At 34.0% G+C, this 23,709-nt stretch overlaps 1 protein-coding gene across 3 annotated transcripts in view; it reads left to right on the forward strand.

Moving 5' to 3' along the window:
• FSTL5 (follistatin like 5) overlaps window positions 1-23,709 on the forward strand; it is a 781,763-nt gene that overhangs the window by 628,703 nt on the left and 129,351 nt on the right. For all 3 annotated transcript variants that reach the window (XM_053216758.1, XM_053216759.1, XM_027068355.2), the window contains exons 9-10: window positions 7,207-7,368; window positions 11,714-11,848. In XM_053216758.1, coding sequence (XP_053072733.1) covers window positions 7,207-7,368; window positions 11,714-11,848 — 297 coding nt within the window. The remainder of the gene's footprint in view (window positions 1-7,206; window positions 7,369-11,713; window positions 11,849-23,709) is intronic.

Below are 23,709 nucleotides of genomic sequence, written 5' to 3' on the forward strand. Positions count from 1 at the left end.
TTAAGAAATATATACATCAACCTTTACTAAGCTTTATACCTATTATTATTCAATACTTTATGGTTTTGAGCTGATACATCTTCACAAATGATTCCATTAGGACCCCAAAGTTTCCAGGAAGAAAGATCTAACAAATATAATTGTACTAATTATGCAATATTTTCTTTAGCTTAGCTACTTTTTTGATTCAAAATTTAATATTTAGTATCAGAACCTCATTTCCATTTTATTTTCTATAATTAGTTAAAAAAGTATTAGCCTTAAGTACCTATTCTTAGTCCTCCATATACAGTATCCAATTACTTTTACTTTATGCTGTAAGAACCATCAGGTAAATTAAATACAGTTTTATTATATTAGTTCAATATAGTCACATGGTATTTATTTTAACTGTCTTATAGAAAGAAGAGTTGGGTTTCCATAAGTTATGTCCATTTAAGGTGAATCATTAATCCCTCTTCAAATTACTATAAATGAACTGACATTTATTTGACCTTGATATTTAAAATACTACTTTTCAAGGACCCCAAATATACCTTATATATAACTGCTAAACACCGAATTCAGACTTTATATTTAGATTCCAAGTAGTTAAATCCAGTAAATATGTTTATTTTATAATCAGTACCAGATAAGACAGTTTAGGCCAAGAATGCATTTTTTCCAGTGTTCACTTGGCTAATTTCAAAACCTGAATTCAACATTCACTCAATATGTTAATGCATAAAACAGAGTGTGTGGGAGATGGAGAGAGAACATCATCTAGCTCAATTTGCTACACTCAGAAGTTGCTCACTAATTATCTGTAAATTATTATTTCAAAACTCCTATTTTATGTTTTTTAAGTTTTATTAATGAAAGAATTCATATATTTGCATCCTCTTAGATCTCTTCCATTTTAAGGCACAGAAGTTTATTTCGTTATATTTTATAGAATGAATTTGAACAATATGTAAACTCAACTACTTAAATGTTTAGTACATATAAGCACATAATATTATCTATTTAATGTAGATATTATTTGACTTTATTAGACAATGTTATGCCAAATAAATTCAACCAGTTTAAAGTGCTTCCTGAGTTATTTTAGTGCTACACTGAATGTCATTAGAAAATGTTCAGTGTATAGACACTAACCTTTACATATTACATTTTGCTTAAAATACTGGGAACCTGTAATTTAAAGTTTTTCATGATAGGGGCGCTGGAGTTGCTCAGTCAGTTAAGCCTCTGACTTCAGCTCAGGTGATGAGCTCCTGTTCATGAGTTTTAGCCCCGCATCAGGCTCTCTGCTGACAGCTCAGAGCCGGAAGCCTTCTTTAGATTCTGTGTCTCCCTCTCTCTCTCTGCCCCTCCTCTATTGACACTTTGTCTCTCTCTCACTCTCTCAAAAATAAATAAACATTAAAAAAATTAAAGATTTTCATGATAACACACACAAATAATATTCTAAATCCAATGTGAAAACCCTTTTGGTGGTCTTCCTCAGTTTCTTTATTTATGCAATACCAGTAGAAAGGAAAGATAAGTTCATAGAGTGAACTTCTTAACTAAAAATGACGGTAACAAATGACTTGAAATGCTCTCTGGAGGGTTATTGACTTTTTAATTCAGGCTGCCATCAATCGTCATTTATATTTCATAATATGTATCCCGGGAAAAATAACCTACTTTTAAATGTGTAGCTTGTCACCGAGGTTAAGTAGTTGTTATGCCGATCACTTATCCTTCAATTTGGTGTCTAAGTTAAGAGATAGCTTTCAGACAATCACTTGGTATCCATATAGTAAAGAAGAAGCATACAATATAAGTATTAGGATTTTTTCAAAATGTAATATTATATATTTGGGTATAAAAGTTCAATATGACAAAAATTATTATTCATTATTTTCCTTTCAGTTCACGTGCAAATGTATCAATAAGGTAGAAACAACTAGGAATGCAGGGGGAAATTGAACATCTTATTTGAAAAGCTGTTCTTTGGAGGGTATCAGTGACAGTATAGGTGACCCATATAATATCTACAATTTTTAATAGAAAAGATGTAGAATTTATTGTTTTGTAGATGTAGAATTTTGTAGATGTAGAATTTGTTGTTTTGTTTTGTTTGAGAAAGAGAGAGAGTGTGAGCTGGAAAGGGGCAAAGAGAGAAGGGGACAGAGGATGTGAAGTGGGCTCTATGCTGACAGGCTGACAGAAGCAAGCCCTGTATGGGACTCAAACTATGAACCATGAGATCAAGACCTGAGATGAAGTCAGACACTCAACCAACTGAGCCACCCAGGAGCCCCTAGAATCTATTGTTATCATTGAGTTGACTGATGTACTTCTTTTCAGACTAATTTTCAATGTATGTAGGTTGTCTCAATTTTTTGCTATTCCAAATAATATTTCAAGAAGCCTTGGTCCTTACTTTGGCTATGAGTTTTGTGGCAAGATACACTTTCCTTTATTAAATGTTTACTGAAAGAGTAGATTTCCATTTTGGCACTCTATGAAAGTCTTTTTAAAAAGCTCATCTTCTAACTCACTTTCGAGTTGTCAAGAGATTAAAGATTGGGTCTGAGTATATGAAAGAAGTCTCTTTACTCCAGATCTTATGGTAATGTGGTTTTGCTGGAAGTATATTACTGTATCTCTTTAAAAACTTATTTACTTGAACCTCCAATGTAATAAAATGGTATAGAAATTACCCTGGGCTTTTAGATATGTACCCAATACCAAAATACGTGCGTTAGGTCACCAGAAAGCATGTACAGAAATTTATGAAGACTATTTTTGAAAATATATTTGATATTTCAAAATAAACCATTTAAATAGTCATTGAGGTTAACAAAAAATCAGAGCTTGGTTTACTCCCATCGCTGTTGCAGATGTGTGTATTGCATTTCTTTGGAATTATATTTAGGAGAGGGGGAAAGGATGTAGCAAAAATCTGGTGTTCAGAATTTTGGAAGTTTAATATTTTTCTGCTCCTGAAACTATTAAAGGCAATTCACAAAATAAAGAAGCAGCTGCAAATTCAAAGGATTACTGGGACTTTTTGAGGGCCCCTTCCTTCCCTTTGTCTCCATATCAGAGCTGATTTGAGTCTAGTTTAAGAGCTCTCGTACACAGCCAAAAAGAAGGGGACAGTAGGATGATAAACATATCTATAGTCCTGATTGTGGCTTCAACTAGTCTCTTGGTTTGAATTGCTTTTATATCTTCAGTAAATCTAGAAGGCTGACATTTATTCATTAGTCAATCTAATTTGTATATACAATGGCTCCTCCAGTCACTAGAAAGAACAGTGGTGAAATTAACTTAGGTCTAAAGTTGAGATCCTAAAGAGAGTCTCCCAGTTTAGTTATCCACATTGCATCTTTGACTGGCATTCCATTGGGTGAAAATAAAAGAAATCAGGTAGTTCAAAGTATATTAGTTAACCAAAGAGCAAAATGGCCCAGGTGAGCATATCTGTCCATTGTCTTCTGCTAAGATAGCTCCTGCAGAAAATTTTTTCACTGAAAACCATAGTGTTTTTCTTTATTTACCAAGTCATATTATTACTAAGGCAAATGCAGGGTGCATATGCTTTCATGGTCATTCTAAATAACAAATGCTAAAGGCACCTGGGTGGCTCAGTTGGTTAAGTGTCCGGCTTTTCATTTTGGCTCAGGTCATGATCTCACAGTTTGTGGGTTTGAGCCCCATGTTGGGCTCTGCGCTGGCAGTGCAGATAATATATATATATATACACATACATACATAGAGAGAGAGAGAGAGAGAGAGAGAGAGATTAGTGAACAATAAATTATCCTCAAACTTAGTGGTTTAAAATAACATTTGTTTTCATATGAGATAACAGGAAAATAGAGATATAGAGTTATGAGATTATAAGCAGAGAAATGAGACAACTAAAGAATTTGAGAACAGCTTAAGCAGATGGTCTGGTATTAGGTCTTTTCTGAGGTTGCAGTCAACATAATTTTCTTACTGTTGTTGGTTTTATTGCTGTTTGTTGTTGTTTTTAAGTTTTACATATAAGTCATCCATACAGTATCTTTTTTTCTCTGTCTGGTTTATTTCACTTACAATATGCCTTCTGTGTTCTTACAAATGACAGAATGTCCTTTGTAAGGCTGAATAATATTTCGTCATATATATACCATATTTTCTTTATCACTCAGCCATTGATGGGCACTTGTTTGTTTCCTTGCCTTGGCTATTGCGAATAATGCTGCTATGAACATAAGACTACAGTTATCTCTCTAAAGATAGTGATTTTGTTTCCTTTGGGTATATACCCAGTAGTGGGACTGCTGGATTGTAAGGTAATTTTTATGATTGGCTGACTGATTGATTGATTGCCATAGGAATTACTGATCAGTCAAATTTGGAACATGTTTTTACTACCTTCAGATTTTTGTGTATTTTTTTTCCTATTGGCTAAATTCAGTGGCTATTAGAGACCAAGATCAGCCAGGTTGATTAGGGACAGCATGAAAAGCAAAGAACATTGGCTGAGGAATCACAGCCTCCTGGAGTTTCATCTCAACTCTGGACTCTAACAAGCTCTGTGTCCTGGGAAAGGCTTCAAACTTCTATGTGACTCATCTTTAAAGCAACATGACTATAAGAAGTACAACACAAATATTCTATGGCATCTATGAACATATTATTATTTTTACTCTTAAAGTATTATTGCTGATGGTATTATTTTCTATCAGCAGAAGAACTGACACAGGGTAAAAGAAGATACACAAATCCAATCTTATTTTTCCTGGGAGAATATTGAGGATAAAGTTCAGAAGGAATCTGTGTCAGTTAAAGCTTACTTGAGCATAAAGTTAGAATTTACTGACTTGGAAGTAGTTCTATTTTTAATTTTTGTAGGAGCCCCCATACTATTTTCCATAGTGGTTGTACCAATTTACATGTCCACCAGCAGTGTACAAGGGCTCTGTTTTCTCCATATCCTTACCAAAGGTTGTTATCTCTTGCCTTTTAATATAGACATCCTAACAAATATGAAGTGGTTTTGGTTTGCATTTACCTGATAAGCAGTAATGTTGAGTAATGTTGAGTACCTTGTCATTAACCTGTTGGTCATTGTATGTCTTCATTAAAAAATGTCTGTTTAGGTACTTTGCCCATTTTTATTTGCTTTTTTTCTGTTAAATTATATGACTTCATTGTATATTTATATATTAATGACTTATCAGATATCTGGCTTACAAATAGTTTCTCCCATTCTATAGGTTTCCTTTTCATTTTGCTGACAATTTCCTTTGCTGTGTGGAAGGGGATGTTAGTCTTTTGTTGCTAGGTTATAACAGCTCATTATATATACTAGATACTAGTATGTTATCAGATATAATTTGCAAATACGTTTTTACTCTGTGAGTTGTGTTTATACTTTCTTGATAGTGTCCTTTGAGCACCCCAAATTTTAATTTTAATGAGTTCAGTTTATTAATTTTTCTTTTGTTGCTTGTATTTTGGGGTCATATCTAAGAAACCATGGTAAAATATAAAGTCAGGATAATTTATCCTTATGTTTTCTTCTAAGTGTTTTATTATTTCAGTTCCTACATTTAAGACTGATTAATTTTGAGTTAATTTTTATATATGTTGTGAGGTAGGGGTTCAAGTTCATTCTTTTTCATATGGATATCCAGTTGTTTCAGAATCAGTTCTTGAAAAGACTCTTTTCTGGAATCCTTGTTGAAAATCCATTAACTGTAGATTAATAGGTTTATTTTGGCATCCCAAGTCTATATCCATAGATTTGATTTTCTCTTTATGCCAGTTATCACATTGTTTTGATTACTATAGTATATGTGTGTGTGTTGTCTACATATATATACATTTGAAAATTGGGATATATGAGACCTCCAGTTTTGTCTTCTTTTTCAAGATTGTTTTGGCTATTTGGGGTCCCTTGTAGTTCCATATAAAGCTGAAGATTAGCTCTTCCATTTCTACAAAAAAAAAATGCAGTTGGAATTTTGATTGGGATTACATTGTATCTATAGATCGATTTTTTTTGAGTCTTATCATCTCACAGACAATTCTTACCCATTCTTACTGTCCTACTAATTAATTATTTCAATTAATAAACACATGACTTTTCACTTATGTGTTTTTCTTTAAATTCTTTCAACTCATTTTGCAGTGGTCAGTGTAAAAATCTTACACCTCCTTGGTTAAATTCATTTCTAAATATTCTAAATATTTCTAAATATTTTATTTTTTGGATGCTTCTATAAATGTAATTGTTACTCTGATCTTTTAAACATGCTATGGTAAGGAAAATATTTTTGTTCTTTCTCATTTATATATTCATTATTTGTTTATATAACTGAATTATTTTTTTAAATTTTTTATGTTTTATTTATTTTTGAGAGAGAGAGAGAGAGAGAGACAGAGCATGAGTGGGGGAGGGGTAGAGAGAGAAGGAGACACAGAATCTGAAGTAGGCTCCAGGCTCTGAGCTGTCAGCGCGGAGCCCAATGTGGGGCTCAAACTCATGAACTGCTATATCATGACCTGAGCAGAAGTTGGATGCTTAACCGACCGAGCCACCCAGGGGACCCTATAACTGAATTCTTAAAGTCTTATTTTGTTCCTTATAGTTCTTTAGAGTTGTTAATTATTTTAATGCCCAAATTTTCATATATTTGGCAAATATGAGCCCCTTTAAGCTGGCTTTTGTGTTTTGTTTTTAAGATATTTTTGTTTATAATGTGTTTATTTTTGAGAGAGACAGAGAGTGAGCAAGGGAGGAGCAGAGAGAGAGAGAGACACAGAATCCGAAGTAGGTTCCAGTCTCTGAGCTGTCAGCATGGAGCCTGATGTGGGGCTCGAACTCATGAACAGTGAGCTGATGACTTGAGCTGAACTCAGATGCTTAAGCAACTGAGCCACCCAGGCACCCTTGGATTCTGTATTTTATTGTTGTTTCTATCATCCTTTGAAAACCTCCTTTATTACCAAAACAGGATATTCCAGGCTCAGCTTGTATTTTTCCTGACACAGTCTCATAATAACCTTGATGCAAGGAATAGTGGCAAATTTTTGGAGATATTGATATTTGGAAACTAAGATCTGTGGAATTACATATCATTAGAATATATAATTAGCAATTTTATCATATTGCAATTTTTGGAAAATCACAGAATATGGCTTAGTAACTCACTTTTTTCCCATTTCTTCTTGTAGTCCCTCCAGTGATCCGGGTGTATCCAGAGAGTCAGGCTCGAGAACCTGGGGTAACTGCAAGTCTCAGGTGCCATGCAGAGGGCATACCAAACCCTCAGCTTGGCTGGCTGAAGAATGGAATCGATATTACACCAAAGCTGTCCAAACAACTCACACTTCAAGGTGCTTTTCAGTTTCATTTTCCCCTCTCAAATGGCCATGTAGAAATTTTACATTAAAATTTATAACACAGTTTACATGACTTAAAAAAAAAAAGTAGATGACAACAAAATGTCGTGAATATGAAAAGAATATAGCTGTTTCTAACACATTATATCTGAAATAGAGCCCTTTACTATTTTTAGTGTTTTCAATAATTATGTCATTATTTTAGCAATAAATAAAATATTATATTATGTATCTTTTAAATACTTGTCTTATGGATTATAGCAGATATGCTGAACAGAATAGGTGGATGTCTTCAGAGAATACCTTTCTGCAGGGGCCAATTAAATGTTTAAATCATACTTTTAAAATACATTATAGGAAGTATAAATAATATGGAAATTCCTTAGTGGATGTTTTGTAGTATACTTTGCAAATGAAGACAGAGGAAAATAAAAACATTACCAAATTGGTTTAAGGTTATGAATATTATTATTGAATTCTAATTTATAAAATATCCTAAATTTTAATAATCTAATGTGTAACTATAATTAATCGATTATTACACATATAATAATCATTAATATGTGGTAAGTAGAAAACAAAAAATATCTTTGTGCAAAAACAGTTGCATATACGTTGATTATACCAGTAGGTTGAAAAATGTATGTCTTATTTCCACCATCAAGAGTAGAACATGACAGGTCATTTTACTGGAGTATCTGTTGCATGACATGATATTCTTTATTGCTTGCTTTAAATTCCTGCAATTCATACTGCTAGAAATGAATGTATTTTCATTTTGGCATTATTTCTATAAGCACAGACATCAATTCTTATTCCACTTTGACAAAGAATGTTTCAATATATGTTTTTAAATACTTTTTTTGAAATATCTACTATTTTTTTTTCAAAAATGACATGGGAAAGTAATTTTGACCTTTAAAACCTGAATGCTACAAATCTCCATATTAATATAAGTAAACCAACATGTTTACATCTGCTGATCATATATTTAGTGTGTATAATCTTAGAAGAGAAGAAGATTGATCTGATTAACACAAATTAAAGTGAAGAAAGTTCTAATTAGTTTCTGATTTTGTCATCTCTTGCCCATTTAATACTAGTAAGCCATATTAGATGGGCAAGTTATATCTTTGCCTCTAGGAATATACAGGGAGGTAAATTCAGGGGTTTGGTTACACTCTAGATTCAATATTGAAAGAGTGTGGGCCCTTGTAGGATAGCTATTATCATTTTTAAAAACGAGAAAATAGCTAAAGTTTTGAGAGAATGTGACAAATGAAAGGTGAGTGGGGAACACAACCTACGAGATAACTCTGAGTGCATTGGAGTGTTGAATTTCATAGGACTTTCTATATGATTACATATTACCAAATACTATAGTTATTCAATTATCCATTTATTCAACAAATGCTTAGTTGGCATTAATATGTGAGGTCCAAGTCTAGGCACAGACTCCATAACTATGTCCATGGATGGGATGATATGTTAATGAGAGGAAGTAAAATCCTAGAAAAGCAGAAATGTTTAATTGGAAGGCAAATCAAGGTAAATAACACAAGGAGACTGAAAATCAACAAGGAAGCATGAAATTAAGGTGATTCTACAGAAGAAAATAAAGCTAACTATGGGAAAGTGTTCAACAATGTCAAATGCATAGAAAGGTTAAGGAAAGTCACTGAAATGTATTTGTGAGTTAGGTGATTAGGTTTGGCCTTTTGACATTTAAAAAAGCAGTAATAGTAGCAATTAGTCTTCAGTGGGTTTGGAAATGAAAAGGAAGTAGGAAGTATAAAAATCTCTCCAGTTTTGAAAGGAAGAAAAAGAAAAGTTAGCTGCCACTGAGGGTAAGAATTAGGGCAAATAAAGATAGTTTTTCTTAAACAGTGCATCAATTTGAAGGGATATTAGTAAGGAAAAAGATGTGGAGATAATGGAGGTGAGGAAGGATGACCAAATAATCATAGAAATCAGAAAGAAAAGAGAGATTTCCCTTGCAAAGAAACAGGAGAGAGTTTCCTTTGAAATGTAAATAAATGTAAAAATATAGATGGAAATAGGAAATTGGCCTAACTCGTTTTCCCAGCTTTTACTGAAATATAATTGACATAACATTGTGTTAGTTTAAGGTAATAAAATGTGATGATTTAATAACCATGTATACTGCAAAATGATTTGAGTTTACTTTCTAATTACATGTATGTATTTCATTATTTAAAAGCAAGGTCACTTGCGTAGATTAAGAAGTTAGTATTACGATGGGAAACATCAAACATAGTAAAGATTTGAAATAAAAATGGAGCAGGAAATGAAAGGCATGTAACCATAAAGGTCAGGTGACATAAATAGCAAGTAGCATTGAACATCTTGCAAACTGAAAACTGTGAATTTCAAAATCTGTAAATTTGCCTATGCAGTAGTCTCTTAATGTACTCAAAAAAACTAGATACAGAGACACCAAGTGTGGAGATATGTCAGCTTGTTGCAGTTTGGGCAGTTAGTAAGGCCTGTGTGTCAGAATGATAAATGGACGAGGGAATTGCTCATTCTGACAATAGAGTAGAAAATATTTAGAAATGGTGGATTATGTAGAGAAGGAGGAAGATATTGAGGCATGTAGGTTAGGAGAACATATAAGAATATTGAGAAGAGAAAGTTTAAGGAAGGAATAAATTGACGATATTTCAAAACAAATCTAGAGAATTGAAGTTGTGAAGTCGTGGGTCTTAAGAAAAAGTATGTTCTTTGGAGAGAGCCATATTTCATGTAAAACAAGAAGCTGATGCAGGCTTAAATGCATGTTCACTCCTTATTTTTCAGAGCAGGGGTCTGCCAACTAAGGTCCACAAGCCATATCTGGGAAAATGCCTGTTTTGTGAATAAAGTCAATTGGGGGGGGGGGCGCGGGGCTTTGTTTTTGTTTGCCTTTAGAACACAGCCACACTCATGTTGTAAAGTATTGTCCATGGCTCCTTTATGCCAGTATGGCAGAAGTGGGCAGTTGTCACAGATATGATATGGCTTATAAAGCACAAAATATTTACCAGGCCTTTTACAGCAAAGAAACAAAAACAAAAACAAATCACCAACCTCCCTTTTGGAGTAGTGACTCTCAACAATGGATGGGGGTGGGGGATGGTGGAGGTGTGTAATAACATCTACAAAGTGAGAAAGAGGTTCAAGTAGTCTGGCTCTTTCTCCCCAAACACTCGCTACCTCTCCATATAGGAGGATTCCTATTCACATCCCTTGAGAGCCACTGGCATTTCAAGCTCTTTTCCCACTGTTTTTCTGCCAGACAACCACACAGGACATGGTGCATGGTGTTCTTGTGATTAGATAATAATGGGCACAAACACACACAGAAAGACTTAAAGAAATAAAGCAAAAGAGGAAAAAAAAATGAGCACAACAAACACTGGATTTGGGAGTCTGATAGGCATCCAGCCCCCATCTTTTGAATTGAGTGATTTATGTACCATCATTCTCTGAGTCTCGGATTCTGCTTCTGATAATTATGTATTACTTAGGACAATTAACACATAATAGGTGTAACACCACCTTGTATATTTCCTACATATAGTCAGTTTTTAATTATACTCTGGTATCCCCATTAGGGAATACAACTCATTAATTAGGGATTAGCTTAAAAAATTATTTTACTAAGATTTAAAAGTTGAGCTATTATTCCCTTAACCCTTTGGTTATACATTGACAGTGTTAATTTCCATATTATAATATTGTTTACATATATTCCTGGCAAAAGATTGAAATCTTGCAGACAAATCATGTGTTTTTATCTTTCTGTTTTCCTTACTCAATAGTTCCCTTACCTTATAATTCCAGATATTTAATACACGCTCAATAATGTACTTGACAAGTGGTAATTGCACTATACTTGTATGATGTAGCTGGCTTAATTCCTTTTTGAAGTCTTTTTATATGTATTCTCCTGTATATAAAACATATTGTTATTATTTTAAAATTTTGTAAAACTTAAGACAAAGTGAATTTTGAATACTAAAAATAAATAAATAAATGGGATTATAGTTATCAGTATGAAATACCTATACCAAGTAGGAAATAGGAAATAAATATAAAATATAAAGCGTGTGCATTTGATACAGAGTTTGGGGTTCTCTGTTAGCAGAATGACAACACAGTTTATGAAACACTTGAATGCTTTTGGAATAATTTGGCATGCCTCCAAAGCATGAAAGTAGGAAGGAAAGCAGTTTAATTAGGACAAGCTAAGAGAACTGTTTGACTGTGTAATCGGAAAGCACTGTACCAAAACTGAAATTGGAGTTTACAAGTTGCATTTGCCTTCTGTTTTCAGCAAATGGCAGCGAGGTTCATATAAGCAATGTGCGCTATGAAGATACAGGAGCATACACTTGTATCGCAAAGAATGAAGCAGGAGTGGATGAAGACATCTCTTCTCTTTTCGTGGAAGATTCTGCCAGAAAGACCCGTATGTATCGAACACTCGCCCTCACAAAGCGCGACTGGCTATAGAGCAGGGCTTTTCTGCAGCAGTCTTTGTGGTTACTGCCACCTTAAGAGGTCACTGCCCTGCCACCAACATCAATCCCTGGGCTGTTTTCTCCATTTAGTGCTAGAAATGCTTTGCCATCACTGCCCACGTTTCCCGATTGTATCATGAAGTAATGGGGAAAAATGTACCATTCATTCTTTTTTTAAAACAAAACAAAACAAAACAACTATTACGTAGCGAAAGAGATATGGATAGAGTGGGGATGCTCAAGATGGATTTTTAGTTATAGCTAAATTGCTTGGAACTCCAAGTACCATGATTTATCAAATGTGCTCTCTATGAGAAAAGTCACAGACACTTTCTTCCCCCAGTCCGCATATGCCACAGGATGGTTGTTTTAAGATTGGGTCTGGATGTACTTGGAATGACTATTACCCTTGCTCCTCAATCTGATTTGTTAGATACATTTACAAATCTAATTATTGTAATTTGTTGCAGGGCCCCTGATACTTGGAGGACTGTCTAGTTTGGCATGCCTATTTCTCAATTGAGTTCTTGAACAAGGTTAAAGCATTGTCTCAGGAATCTTATTTCTCTTTAAATCAACGAGTATATGTAGATATTGGTGGATCCAAGCGGGGAGAAAGATCTTATCCAAGTCCTGACTACTAGTATATCTTTATATTTGGTCTCACTAGTTCAACCATCACTGCAAGCAAATATTTAAAAAGAAAATTCTTGGGTCACCTGGGCGGTTCAGTTGGTTGGGAGGCCCACTTCGGCTCAGGTAATGATCTCAGGGCTTGTGAGTTGGAGTCCCGGATCTGGATCTGGCTCTGTGCTGACAGCTTCTGGAGCCTGGAGCCTGCTTCGGATTCTCCCTCTCACTCTACCCCTCCCCCAATCGCATTCTGTGTCTGTCTCTGTCTCAACGGTAAATAAACATTAAAAAAAGTTTTTTTTAAAGAAAATTCTTAAGGTAGATAAAGATAAAAGAAAGCTAAAGTTAATGACCTGGATAAGGTCCACCGTAACTTCTCTATGCCTTTTATATATTTCTGCTAAATATCAATTTGCAATCCACTTTCTCTTTAAAAATAATGTAGGTGACAAGTAATTGAATACTTTAGTTTTCTTTTTTCTTTATGATGAAAGTTGTAAGACAGAGTTTAATTTCAATTCTCTATTCTGATTTTCTTTTAATGTTAGTCAAGTATTTTTCAATATGTTTCCCTAGTTACAACATTAAAATACTAGCTACTGTTCCTTTAATCAGTGAACCACTTACTATTTAGCAGCATGTAACTTTGAGAAAAATTTTAGGGGAAGATTTAATATAATTTTATTCATAGATTCAGTCACATGAATGTATTTGCTTAATTATAAACAGTTTTCTGAAATCACATTTTTACTTTAAGCTCTTAGAGGTCAAAATAATACATTTTAAATAACTTTTTGAGATTTTACGTTAACATCCTATTAAAATCAGAAGTAGCATTTGTAAGTTATAGCAATGCAGGCCTTACTATATCTATATTTATAGAACTTTCAAATTCATCCCGTAAGTAACAATATAAATAAAAGATTCAAAGGGTTTTGTTCCTAAGTCTGGATATAATTATTTATAGGTGTTCCTTCTATATTTAATTCTGTAACATTTTCAAGGATAAAGAGAGAAAACTACCAGATTTTATTTTTTAATTTAATTAATTCATTTATTCTGTTAGGAACACAGCATAAATTCTCTACCCTCTTAAATTTTTAAATGCTCCACATTTTATTGTTAACTATAGGCACTAGGTTGTACAACAGATCTCCAGAACTTGTTTGTCTTGTATAACTGTGACTTTGTACACATTGAACAACTTTCATTTTTCCCTCCTCCACATCAACTGACAGCCACCATTCCATTGTATTTCTATGACTTTTGACTCTTTGATAACTCATCTAATGCAATTACACAGTCTTGGTCTTTGTGAGTGGCTTGTTTCAATTAGCATAATGTCTTTCAGGTCTATTCATATTGTCACAAAGGATAGGATTTCCTTCTTTCTAAGGTGGAATAATATTCTATTGTATGTATACACAACATTTTCTTTATCCATTCATTTGGTCAAAAGATATTTGAGTTGTTTCCATACGTTGGCTATTGTGAATGATGCTGCAATGAATATGTGAGTGCAGGTATTTCTTTGATCCTGATTTCAATTCTTTTGGATATATATACCCAGAAGTTGGATTACTGGATCATATGATAGTTCCATTTTTAGTTTCTGAGAACTTCTATGTTTTTCATAATAACTGCACCATTTTTCGGTCCCGTGAATGTGCAGGGCACATTCCAATTTCTTCCCATCCTTGCCAATACTTTTATCTTTTGTTACTGTAATAATAACCATCCCAACAAGTGTGAGATAGCTCATTGTAGTTTTGATTTGCATTTTTGATGATTAGTTACGTAGAATACCTTTTCATAAACCTATTAGCCATTCTTATATCTTTTTGGAGACATTCAAGGCTTTTGCCCATTTTTTTTTTTTTTAACTTAGTTGTTTTTTTTTTTTTTAAGTTGAGTTACTGAAGTTCCTTATATATGTTGGAAATTAAACACTTATCAGATAATATGATATGAGCTGAAAATATTTTCTCCCATATCTTAGGTTGCCTTTTCACTTTCTTGATTGTTTCCTTTACTGTGCAGAAACTTTTTAGTTTGATATAGTCCAACTTGTCTATTTTTGTTTTTGTTGCCTGTTTTTGATAAAATTATAGGCCAATATCCTGATGAACATAGATGCAGAATTCCTCAACAAAATATTAGCAAACTGATTCTAACAACACACTAACAAAAGCATACACCATGATTGTGTGGGATTCATCCTTGGAATGCAAGAATTGTTCAACATATGCAGATAAAATTGTGATTTGCACATTAAAAAAAAGAATGAAGAAATGAAGAGTAAAAAATCAGTTGATCATCAAATAGATGCAGATAAAATATTTGACACATTCATGCTAGAAATGCTCAACAAATGACACATGCAAAGAACATACCTCGACATAATAAGGGCTATATATGACAAGCCCACAGCTAGCATCATGCTCAATGAAAAAAAAAAATGGAAATCTTTCTCTCTCAGCTCAAGAACAAGACAAAGATGTCCAGTCTCACCATTTCAATCCAACATATCACTACAAATTCTAGCCACAGCAATTAGACAAGCAAAGGGAAAAAAAGTATTGAAGTCATAAAGGAAGAAGTAAAATAGTCTATTTGCAGATGATATAAACTTTTAAATAAAAAGCCCTACAAAGACTCCATAAACAATCTGTTAGAACTAATGAACATATTCAGTAAAGTTTCAGTGTACAAAATCAACATGCAAAAATCTGTTGTTTCTATAAATTAAAATGAGATATCTGAAAGGCAATTAAGAAATCAATCCCATTTATAATAACATCAAGAAGAATAATGTACTTGGGAATAAACTTAATCAAGGAGGTAAAAGACTGTACACTAAAAACTATTATACATTAATGAAAGAAATTGAAGACACAAATAAATGGAAAGATATTTTATGTTCATGGTTTAGAAGAACAAACATTATTAAAATGCTAATATTATCCAAAGAAATCTATGTTTCAACGCTATTTCCATAAAAAACACAATGGATTTCTTTTTTTTCAGAAATAGAAAAACAACTAAAATTCATATGGAACAACAAAAGATCTGGAGTAACCAAAGTGATCCTGAGAAAGAACAAATCTGGAGGCATTGTACTTCCTGATTTCATAATGTACATAAAGCTATAGTAAATAAAATAATATGATACTTGTATAAAGACAGATACATAGACAAATGGAACAGAACAGAGAACCCAAAAGTAAATCCATGAATGTACAGTTAATTGAATTCCAACAAGAGGACCAGAATATACATTGGAGAGAGGGTAGTCTTTTCAAAAAATGATTCTGGGAAACTGAATGTCCATATGTAAAAGGATGAAACTGGATCCCAATCTTACACTATATACAAAAGCAACTCAAAATGGATTAAAGATTTAAACATAAGACCTGAAAGTGTAAAACTTCTATGTTTCATTACATTGATCTTGGCAATGAAAATAATGGATTTTGACTATAACCCTGAAGTTTCAAACATTGCTAATTCATGTTTATATTCTACTCTTTTATAGGATGCAATCCAGTTTCTTTGGAGTAACAAATTTACCTCTCATTTAAATAAATGCCTTTAATTTTTGTGACATTTGGTTTCCAAAAACTTGCTGTACTGGTTATATATATATATATATATATATATAGAGAGAGAGAGAGAGAGAGAGAGAGAGAGAGAGAGAGAGAGGGGCAGAGACAGAGAGAGAGAGATGTGAATGCACCCATTTTAGAAATTTATGCACATAATTAAAATCAGAATAACACTAAATGAGTAAAATGAGAATATTAGGAGCTACAGAAAAGAAGAAATAGAAAATGTAAGAATGTCTATGTGGTATAAGACAGTTTTCCTGGGGATGTGTCCTATTACTCAGTAAAACTGTCAGAATCCTGTATAACAAAAACAATATCCAAATCAAGTGGAGATCACATTAGAGAAGTCTGTGGCCTTATGTAACCTACTTCTTAAGGATTTCCTTGGGTTCTCTACTAGTAATTCAAGGGACAAAGTCCAATATAAATTATACAATGTGTATTTGGATAGATAGTTATTTTCAAAAAAGCCAAAGGAAATAGTCACAGAGCCATCCCTGATGACTTTACTTTTCTCATTTGTACATATTAAAAAATTGTGGACTTGCCCATATTGATCAAATATAAATTCAGAGGTCTTTTATTCCCTGCCAGTAGTGATGGGATACAATGTATCTAAACAGGCAGATTGGTATAGTAGAAGAGCATGAATTTGGGCATTAGACAGGAGTTAGAATCATTGTCCTACCCCATGATAGTTCTGTGATTTGGAGCTATTACAAAACCTCTCTGAGCTTTAATTTATCTATTTGTAATATGGAATGAATACTACTAACTTACTAAGGGCTTTCTTTGTAGACATTATAAAGCATTCTCCATAGTGCTAGACATAAATTTGCTCTTCCTCCAATTTATGCTTATTTTCTGAAAATAATTATTTACTCCTTGCTAGAAATATTGACAGTTATTTTTTTAATACTCTGGAGAATCTAGCAATTCTTAGAAATTATAGTTTCTAAGATGAATGATACTTAGAGACAGATAAAAAGATTGAGGCAGAACTGAAATAGATGTAGGGATAATGAGGGATTGGGAGAGAGAGGACATATATTTGGACACCTATAAAATTATTTATTCAAATATAAAATATCATTATTTCATTTGGCCTAAAAAACTTGTTTCAATGGATTAGAGAATACATTTTTCCTTTAATGTAGCTTTTAAGATATTTTAAATAAAATACATTTTGTTGCCAGAGTCCACTTTTGTCACAGAATGAAAGCAAAAGCTACATTTTATTTCTCTTTACATCAATTTATACTCCTATTACATTTTAAAAATAATTCTTTAATGTTCCCTTCTTCTGTTTTCTTGTTGAAAGATGCAAGATGAGAAGTATTGAATTTCATATAGGCAGCAAGAAAAATGGGGAAAGATTTACAACTTTTGGACTAAATGACACCACACAGTCTTACTTTGTTTAGCTACAGCTTCAGAGCAATCATCCATTATTTTCTACATAATAGAGCAGTCATAGTAGTATCAATCACATTTTTTTTCTTATACTACATTTCCCAGCAGGATGATACTGTTGAGTGAACAATTCATGCAAAGCATCAAATGGCAAAGGAGTTTATGTTTTGCTTGTAACCTAATCTTTGAATTGGAAAACCTTGAGTTACAGTGCCCAACTTTGTCAACAAACCTCACTGGAAGTCTTCTCGTGTGACAAATTGAACTACAAAAAAAGTGCTTCAAAGTAATATAATCTACAGTTGCATTAGGGATAGGGTTTGATAACTAAGATTTAATAGAGTGATATATGAGGAGGATTTAAATGTAAAGAAGAGTAGAAATGGGCCATAGGGGATTGTAACAGGGAGTAAGAGATGATATGAAATATATGAGAGGGGTTTAGGCAGAGGTAAATGTTATTCATTTTAAAACATCTTGCAAGGAGCATAAGCACTTGATACATTTTCATTCCCAAGGGGAGTGAATTCCCAGATGACAATAATTCATCTGCAGGATTAAGGTAAATGAAAAGCAGTGTGAATGTAGGCTGCTATTGAAAGCTTTTAAACTACTGGCTGCATTAAGCACTAAGCACAGATTATATCACACCTTGCTAGGATTTTAGTAAAGATCTAGCCTCTTGTAAATATTGGAATATAATGCCTGAATACATTATAATAGTATATACAATTTTTCTTTTCATCATTGTCACGGTCAGTATTATATTTGGAAATATTGTGCCATTACAACAATCATTATTTTAGAATTCAGTGAATTAGTATTGGTCAACAATTATGAAATACATCAGTTGTAAGATTCCTTTACAGGGTATTTGACATGTGTTAAACTCTACAACAAGATTACTTGAATAAACAAGTTATGCAAATATATAATGTTAATGTAAATTAATGATATTAGAAAAATATAATGAGTGTAATTCACAATACACAGACTTTAGGAATATGGTAAAATGTATCCATTTGCACCTAAATATTTCAAAAGATATGTAAATGCTTAAGAAGTGTCTGCCTATTTTAGAAGGGACCTTGAGAGCATGTTTGGAGTTACAGCAGGGGAGCACAGCTACTCCTATCTCCTTGACAAACGATGGTCTTCCTCTATTAGAGATGATCATCCTCTTCCACTGAGCACACAGCTTCCGAGGGACATGCAGGCCACAGTGAGGGGAGAAGGGGACAGGTGCCTAACCAACCAGATCAGCAGTCTCAAGCCTGGTAATCAGTGGGGTGACAGATGTCACAGCCAGCTTGCCTACACCTGAAACGGTGTGTAACATACTACATTGTTATGTTAACTGGAATTTAAATAAAAACCTTAAAGCAAAATGCAAAGATAAGAAAAAAAAAGTAGAGAAAAGCATCTTAAAATAGGTTAGGGCACCTGGGTGGCTCAGTCGGTTAAGCAGTTAAGCATCTAACTTCAGCTCAGGTCATGATCTCCTGGTTCTTGAGTTTGAGCCCATGTTGGGCTCTGTGCTAATAGCTCAGAGCCTGGAGCCTGCTTCAGATTCTATATCTCTGTCTTTTGCTCACACTGGCTTTCTCTCTCTCTCTTCTCTCTCTCTTTCTCTCTGTCTCAAGAATAACATTAAAATAAAATTAAAATAAAATAAAATAAAATAAAATAAAATAAAATAAAATAAATAAAATAAAATAAATGGCTTAAAACGGGGTCTTTTTACATACAAACACAGTTTGAATATGGTATTACAAATTTTGAAAATAGAACTTATTCTGATAATATAAAACAATTAATGAACTCTCTAGTCTTCATTTACCTCCTGTTTTTACTATTTTTTAAATTTTAAGTAAGTTTCACATTCAGTATGGGACTTGACCTCACATTTACTTCCTATTTTTATTTTTAACTTAAAAAAATATTTATTTATTTATTTTGGGGGAGAGAGAGTGCATGTGCCCATGCAAGCAAGTGGGGGAAAGGCAGAGAGAGGGAAAGAGAGAATCCCAAGCAGCCTCCATGCTGTCAGCACAGAGCCCAATGCGGGGATGGAACAGTGAGATAATGGCCTGAGCTGAAATCAAGAGTTGGACACTTAACCAATTGAGCCACACAGGTGCCCCTTATTATTTTTAAAGAATGGACCAGGGGTGCCTGGGTGGCTTAGTTGGTTAAATATCCTACTCTTGTTTGTTTGGTTTTTTGTTTGTTTGTTTGTTTGTTTTATGCAAAATATATTTTATTTATTGTTTTAATATAATTTATTGTCAAATTGATTTCCATACAACACCCAGTGCTCATCCCCACAGGTGCCCTCCTCAATGCCCATCAACCACTTTCCCCTTTCCCCCACACCTCATCCACCCTCAGTTTGTTCTCAGTAACCAAGAGTCTCTTATGGTTTGCCTCCCTCCCTCTCTAACCTTTTTCCCCTTCCTCCTCCCCCATGGTCTTCTGTTAAGTTTCTCAAGATCTACATATGAGTGAAAACATATGGTATCTGTCTTTCTCTGCCTGACTTATTTCTCTTAGCATAATACTTTCCATTTCCATCCACACTGATGCAAATGGCCAGATTTCATTCTTTCTTATTGCCAAGTAGTATTCCATTGTATATATAAACCGCGTCTTCTTTATCCATTCATCAGTTGATGGACATTTAGGCTCTTTCCATAATTTGGCTATTGTTGAAAGTGCTGCTATAAACATTGGGGTACAAGTGCCCCTATGCTCAGCACTCCTATATCCCTTGGGTAAATTCTTAGCAGTGCTATTGCTGGGTCATAAGGTAGTTCTATTTTTAATTTTTTGAGGAATCTCCACACTGCTTTCCAGAGTGGCTGCACCAGTTTGCATTCCCACCAACAGTGCAAGAGGGTTCCCGTTTCTCCACCTCCTCGCCAGCACTAGTCCTCTGATTTGTTCATTTTAGCCACTCTGACCAGCATGAGGTGATATCTCAGTGTGGTTTTGATTTGTATTTCCCTGATGAGGAGTGACATTACCATCGTTTCATGTGTCTGCTGGCCATCTGGATGTCTTCTTTGGAAAAGTGTCTATTCATGTCTTCTGCCCATTTCTTCACTGGATTATTTGTTTTTCAGGTGTGGAGTTTCGTGAGTTCTTTATAGATTTTGGAGCCTAGCCCTTTATCTGATATGTCCTTTGCAAATATCTTTTCCCATTCAGTCAGTTGCCTTTTAGTTTTGTTGATTTTTTCCTTTGCAGTACAGAAGCATTTGTGTTCAATCGTTCATTTTTATTTTTAATTCCCTTGCCTATGGAGATGTGTTGAGTTAGAAATTGCTGCAGCTGAAGTCAGAGAGGTTTTTTCCTGCTTTCTCCTCTAGGGTTTTGATGGTTTCTTGTCTCACATTCAGGTCCTTCATCCATTTTGAGTTTATTTTTGTGAATGGTGTAAGAAAGTGGTCTAGTTTCATTCTTCTGCATGTTGCTATCCAGTTCTCCCAGCACCATTTGTTAAAGAGACTGTCTTTTTTCCAATGGATACTCTTTCCTTCTTTGTCAAAGATTAGTTGGCCATAGTTTTGTGGGTCCAATTATGGGTTCTCTATTCTATTCCATTGGTCCATGTGTCTGTTTCCGTGCCAATACCATGCTGTCTTGATGATTACAGCTTTGTAGTAGAGGCCAAAGTCTGGGATTGTGATGCCCCCCACTTTGGTTTTCTTCCTCAATATTACTTTGGCTATTCGGGGTCTTTTATGGTTCCATATAAATTTAAGGATTGTTTGTTCTAGCTTTGAGAAGGATGCTGGTGCAATTTTGATTGAGATTGCATTGAATGTATAGATTGCTTTGGGTAGTATTGATATTTTGACAATATTTATTCTTCCAATCCATGTGCATGGAATGCTTTTCCATTTCTTTGTGTCATCTTCAATTTCCTTCATAAGCTTTCTATAGTTTTCAGCACACAGATCTTTTACATCTTTAGTTAGGTTTATTCCTATGTATTTTATGGTTCATGGTGCAATAGCGAATGGTATCAGTTTCTTTATTTCTCTTTCTGTTGTTTCATTATTGGTATATAAAAATGCAACTGATTTCGGTACATTGATTTTGTACCCTGAAACTTTAGCAGACTTTTGGTGGAGTCTGTCAGGTTTTCCACGTAGAGTATCATGTGGTCTGCGAAAAGTGAAAATTGACTTAATCTTTGCCAATTTTGATGACTTTTATTTCATTTTTTTGTCTGATTACTGATGCTAGGACTTCCAACACTGTGTTAAACAACAGTGGTGAGAGCGGACAACCCTGTAGTGTGCCTAATCTCAGAGGGAAAGTTCTTAGTTTTTCCCCATTGAAGATGATATTAGCTGCGGGCTTTTCATAAATGGCTTTAATGATGTTTAAGTATGTTCTTTCTACAGACTTTCTTGAGCGTTTTCATCAAGAAAGGATGCTGAATTTTGTCAAATGCTTTTTCTGCATCTATTGACAGGATTATATGGTTCTTTTCTTTTCTTTTCTTTTTTCTTTTATTACTGTCATGTATCACAGTGATTGATTTGCGAATATTGAAACCAGCCCTGAAGCCCAGGAATGAATCCCACTTGGTCATAGTGAATAATTCTTTCTATATGCTGTTGAGTTCGAGTTGCTAGTATCTTGTTGAGAATATTTGCATCCATATTTATCTGGGATATTGGCCTATAGTTCTCTTTTTTTGTTGGGTCTCTGTCTGGTTTGGGAATCAAAGTAATGCTGGATTCATAGAATGAGTCTGGAGCTTTTCCTTCCTTTTCTATTTTTTGGAACAGCTTGAGAAGACTAGGTATTAACTCTACTTTAAAACTCTGGTAGAATTCCCCAGGGAAGCCATCTGGTCCTGGACTCTTATTTGTTGGGAGATTTTTGATAAATGATTAAATTTCTTCACTAGTTATGGGTCTATTCACATTTTCTATTTCTTTACATTTTAGTTTTCGTAGTGTGTGGGTGTTTAGGAATTTGTCCATTTCTTCCAGGTTGTCCAGTTTGTTGGCATATAATTTTTTATAGTATTCCTTGATAATTGCTTGTATTTCTGAGGGATTGGTTGTAATAATTCCATTTTCATTCATGATTTTATCTATTTGGGTCCTCTCTTCTGTTTGAGAAGGCTGGCTACAGGTTTACCAATTTTTTAATTTTTTTCAAAAAACCAACTCTTGGTTTCATTGATCTGCTCCACTGTTTTTTTAGATTCTATATTGTTTATTTCTGCTCTGATCTTTATTATTTCTCTTCTTCTGCTGGGTTTGGGGTGTGTTTGCTGTTCTGCTTCTACTTCCTTTAGGTGTGCTGTTAGATTTTGTATTTGGGATTTTTCTTGTTTCCTGAGATAGGTCTGAATTGTAATGTATTTTCCTCTTAGGACTGCCTTTGCTGCATCCCAAAGGGTTTGGATTGTAGTATTTTATTTTAATTTGTTTCCATATATTTTTTAATTTCTTCTCTAATTGCCTGGTTGATGTATTCATTCTTTAGTAGGGTGTACTTTAATCTCCATGCTTTTGGAGGTTTTCCAGACTTTTTTCTGTGGTTGATTTCAGGTTTCATAGAATTGTGATCTGAAAGTGTGAATGGTATGATCTCAATTCTTTTATATTAAATGAGGGAAGTTTTGAGACCCAATATATGATCTATCTTGGAGAATGTTCCATGTGCACTCAAGAAGAAAGTATATTCTGTTGCTTTGGGATGCAGAGTTGTAAATACATCTCTCAAGTCCATCTGGTATAATGTATCATTCAGGGCCACTCTTTCTTTACTGATTCTCTGTCTAAATGATCTATCCATTGTTGTAAGTGGAGTATTAAAGTCCTCTGCAATTAACCACATTCTTATCAATAGGTTGCTTATGTTTATCATTAATATTTTATATATTTGGGTGCTCCTGAATTCGATGTATAGACATTTATAATTGTTAGCTCTTCCTGATGGATAGACCCTGTAATTATTATATAATGCCCGTCTTCATCTCTTGTTACAGACTTTAATTTAAAGCCTAGTGTGTCTGATATAAGTATGGCTACTCCAGCTTTCTTTTGACTTCCAGTAGCATGAGAGACAGATAGAAGGTGTCCTCAGGTCTAAAATGAGTCTCTTGTAGACAGCAAATAGATGGG

The sequence above is a fragment of the Acinonyx jubatus genome, chromosome B1 (assembly GCF_027475565.1).
Source record: "Acinonyx jubatus isolate Ajub_Pintada_27869175 chromosome B1, VMU_Ajub_asm_v1.0, whole genome shotgun sequence".
Taxonomy (NCBI): Eukaryota; Metazoa; Chordata; class Mammalia; order Carnivora; family Felidae; genus Acinonyx; species Acinonyx jubatus.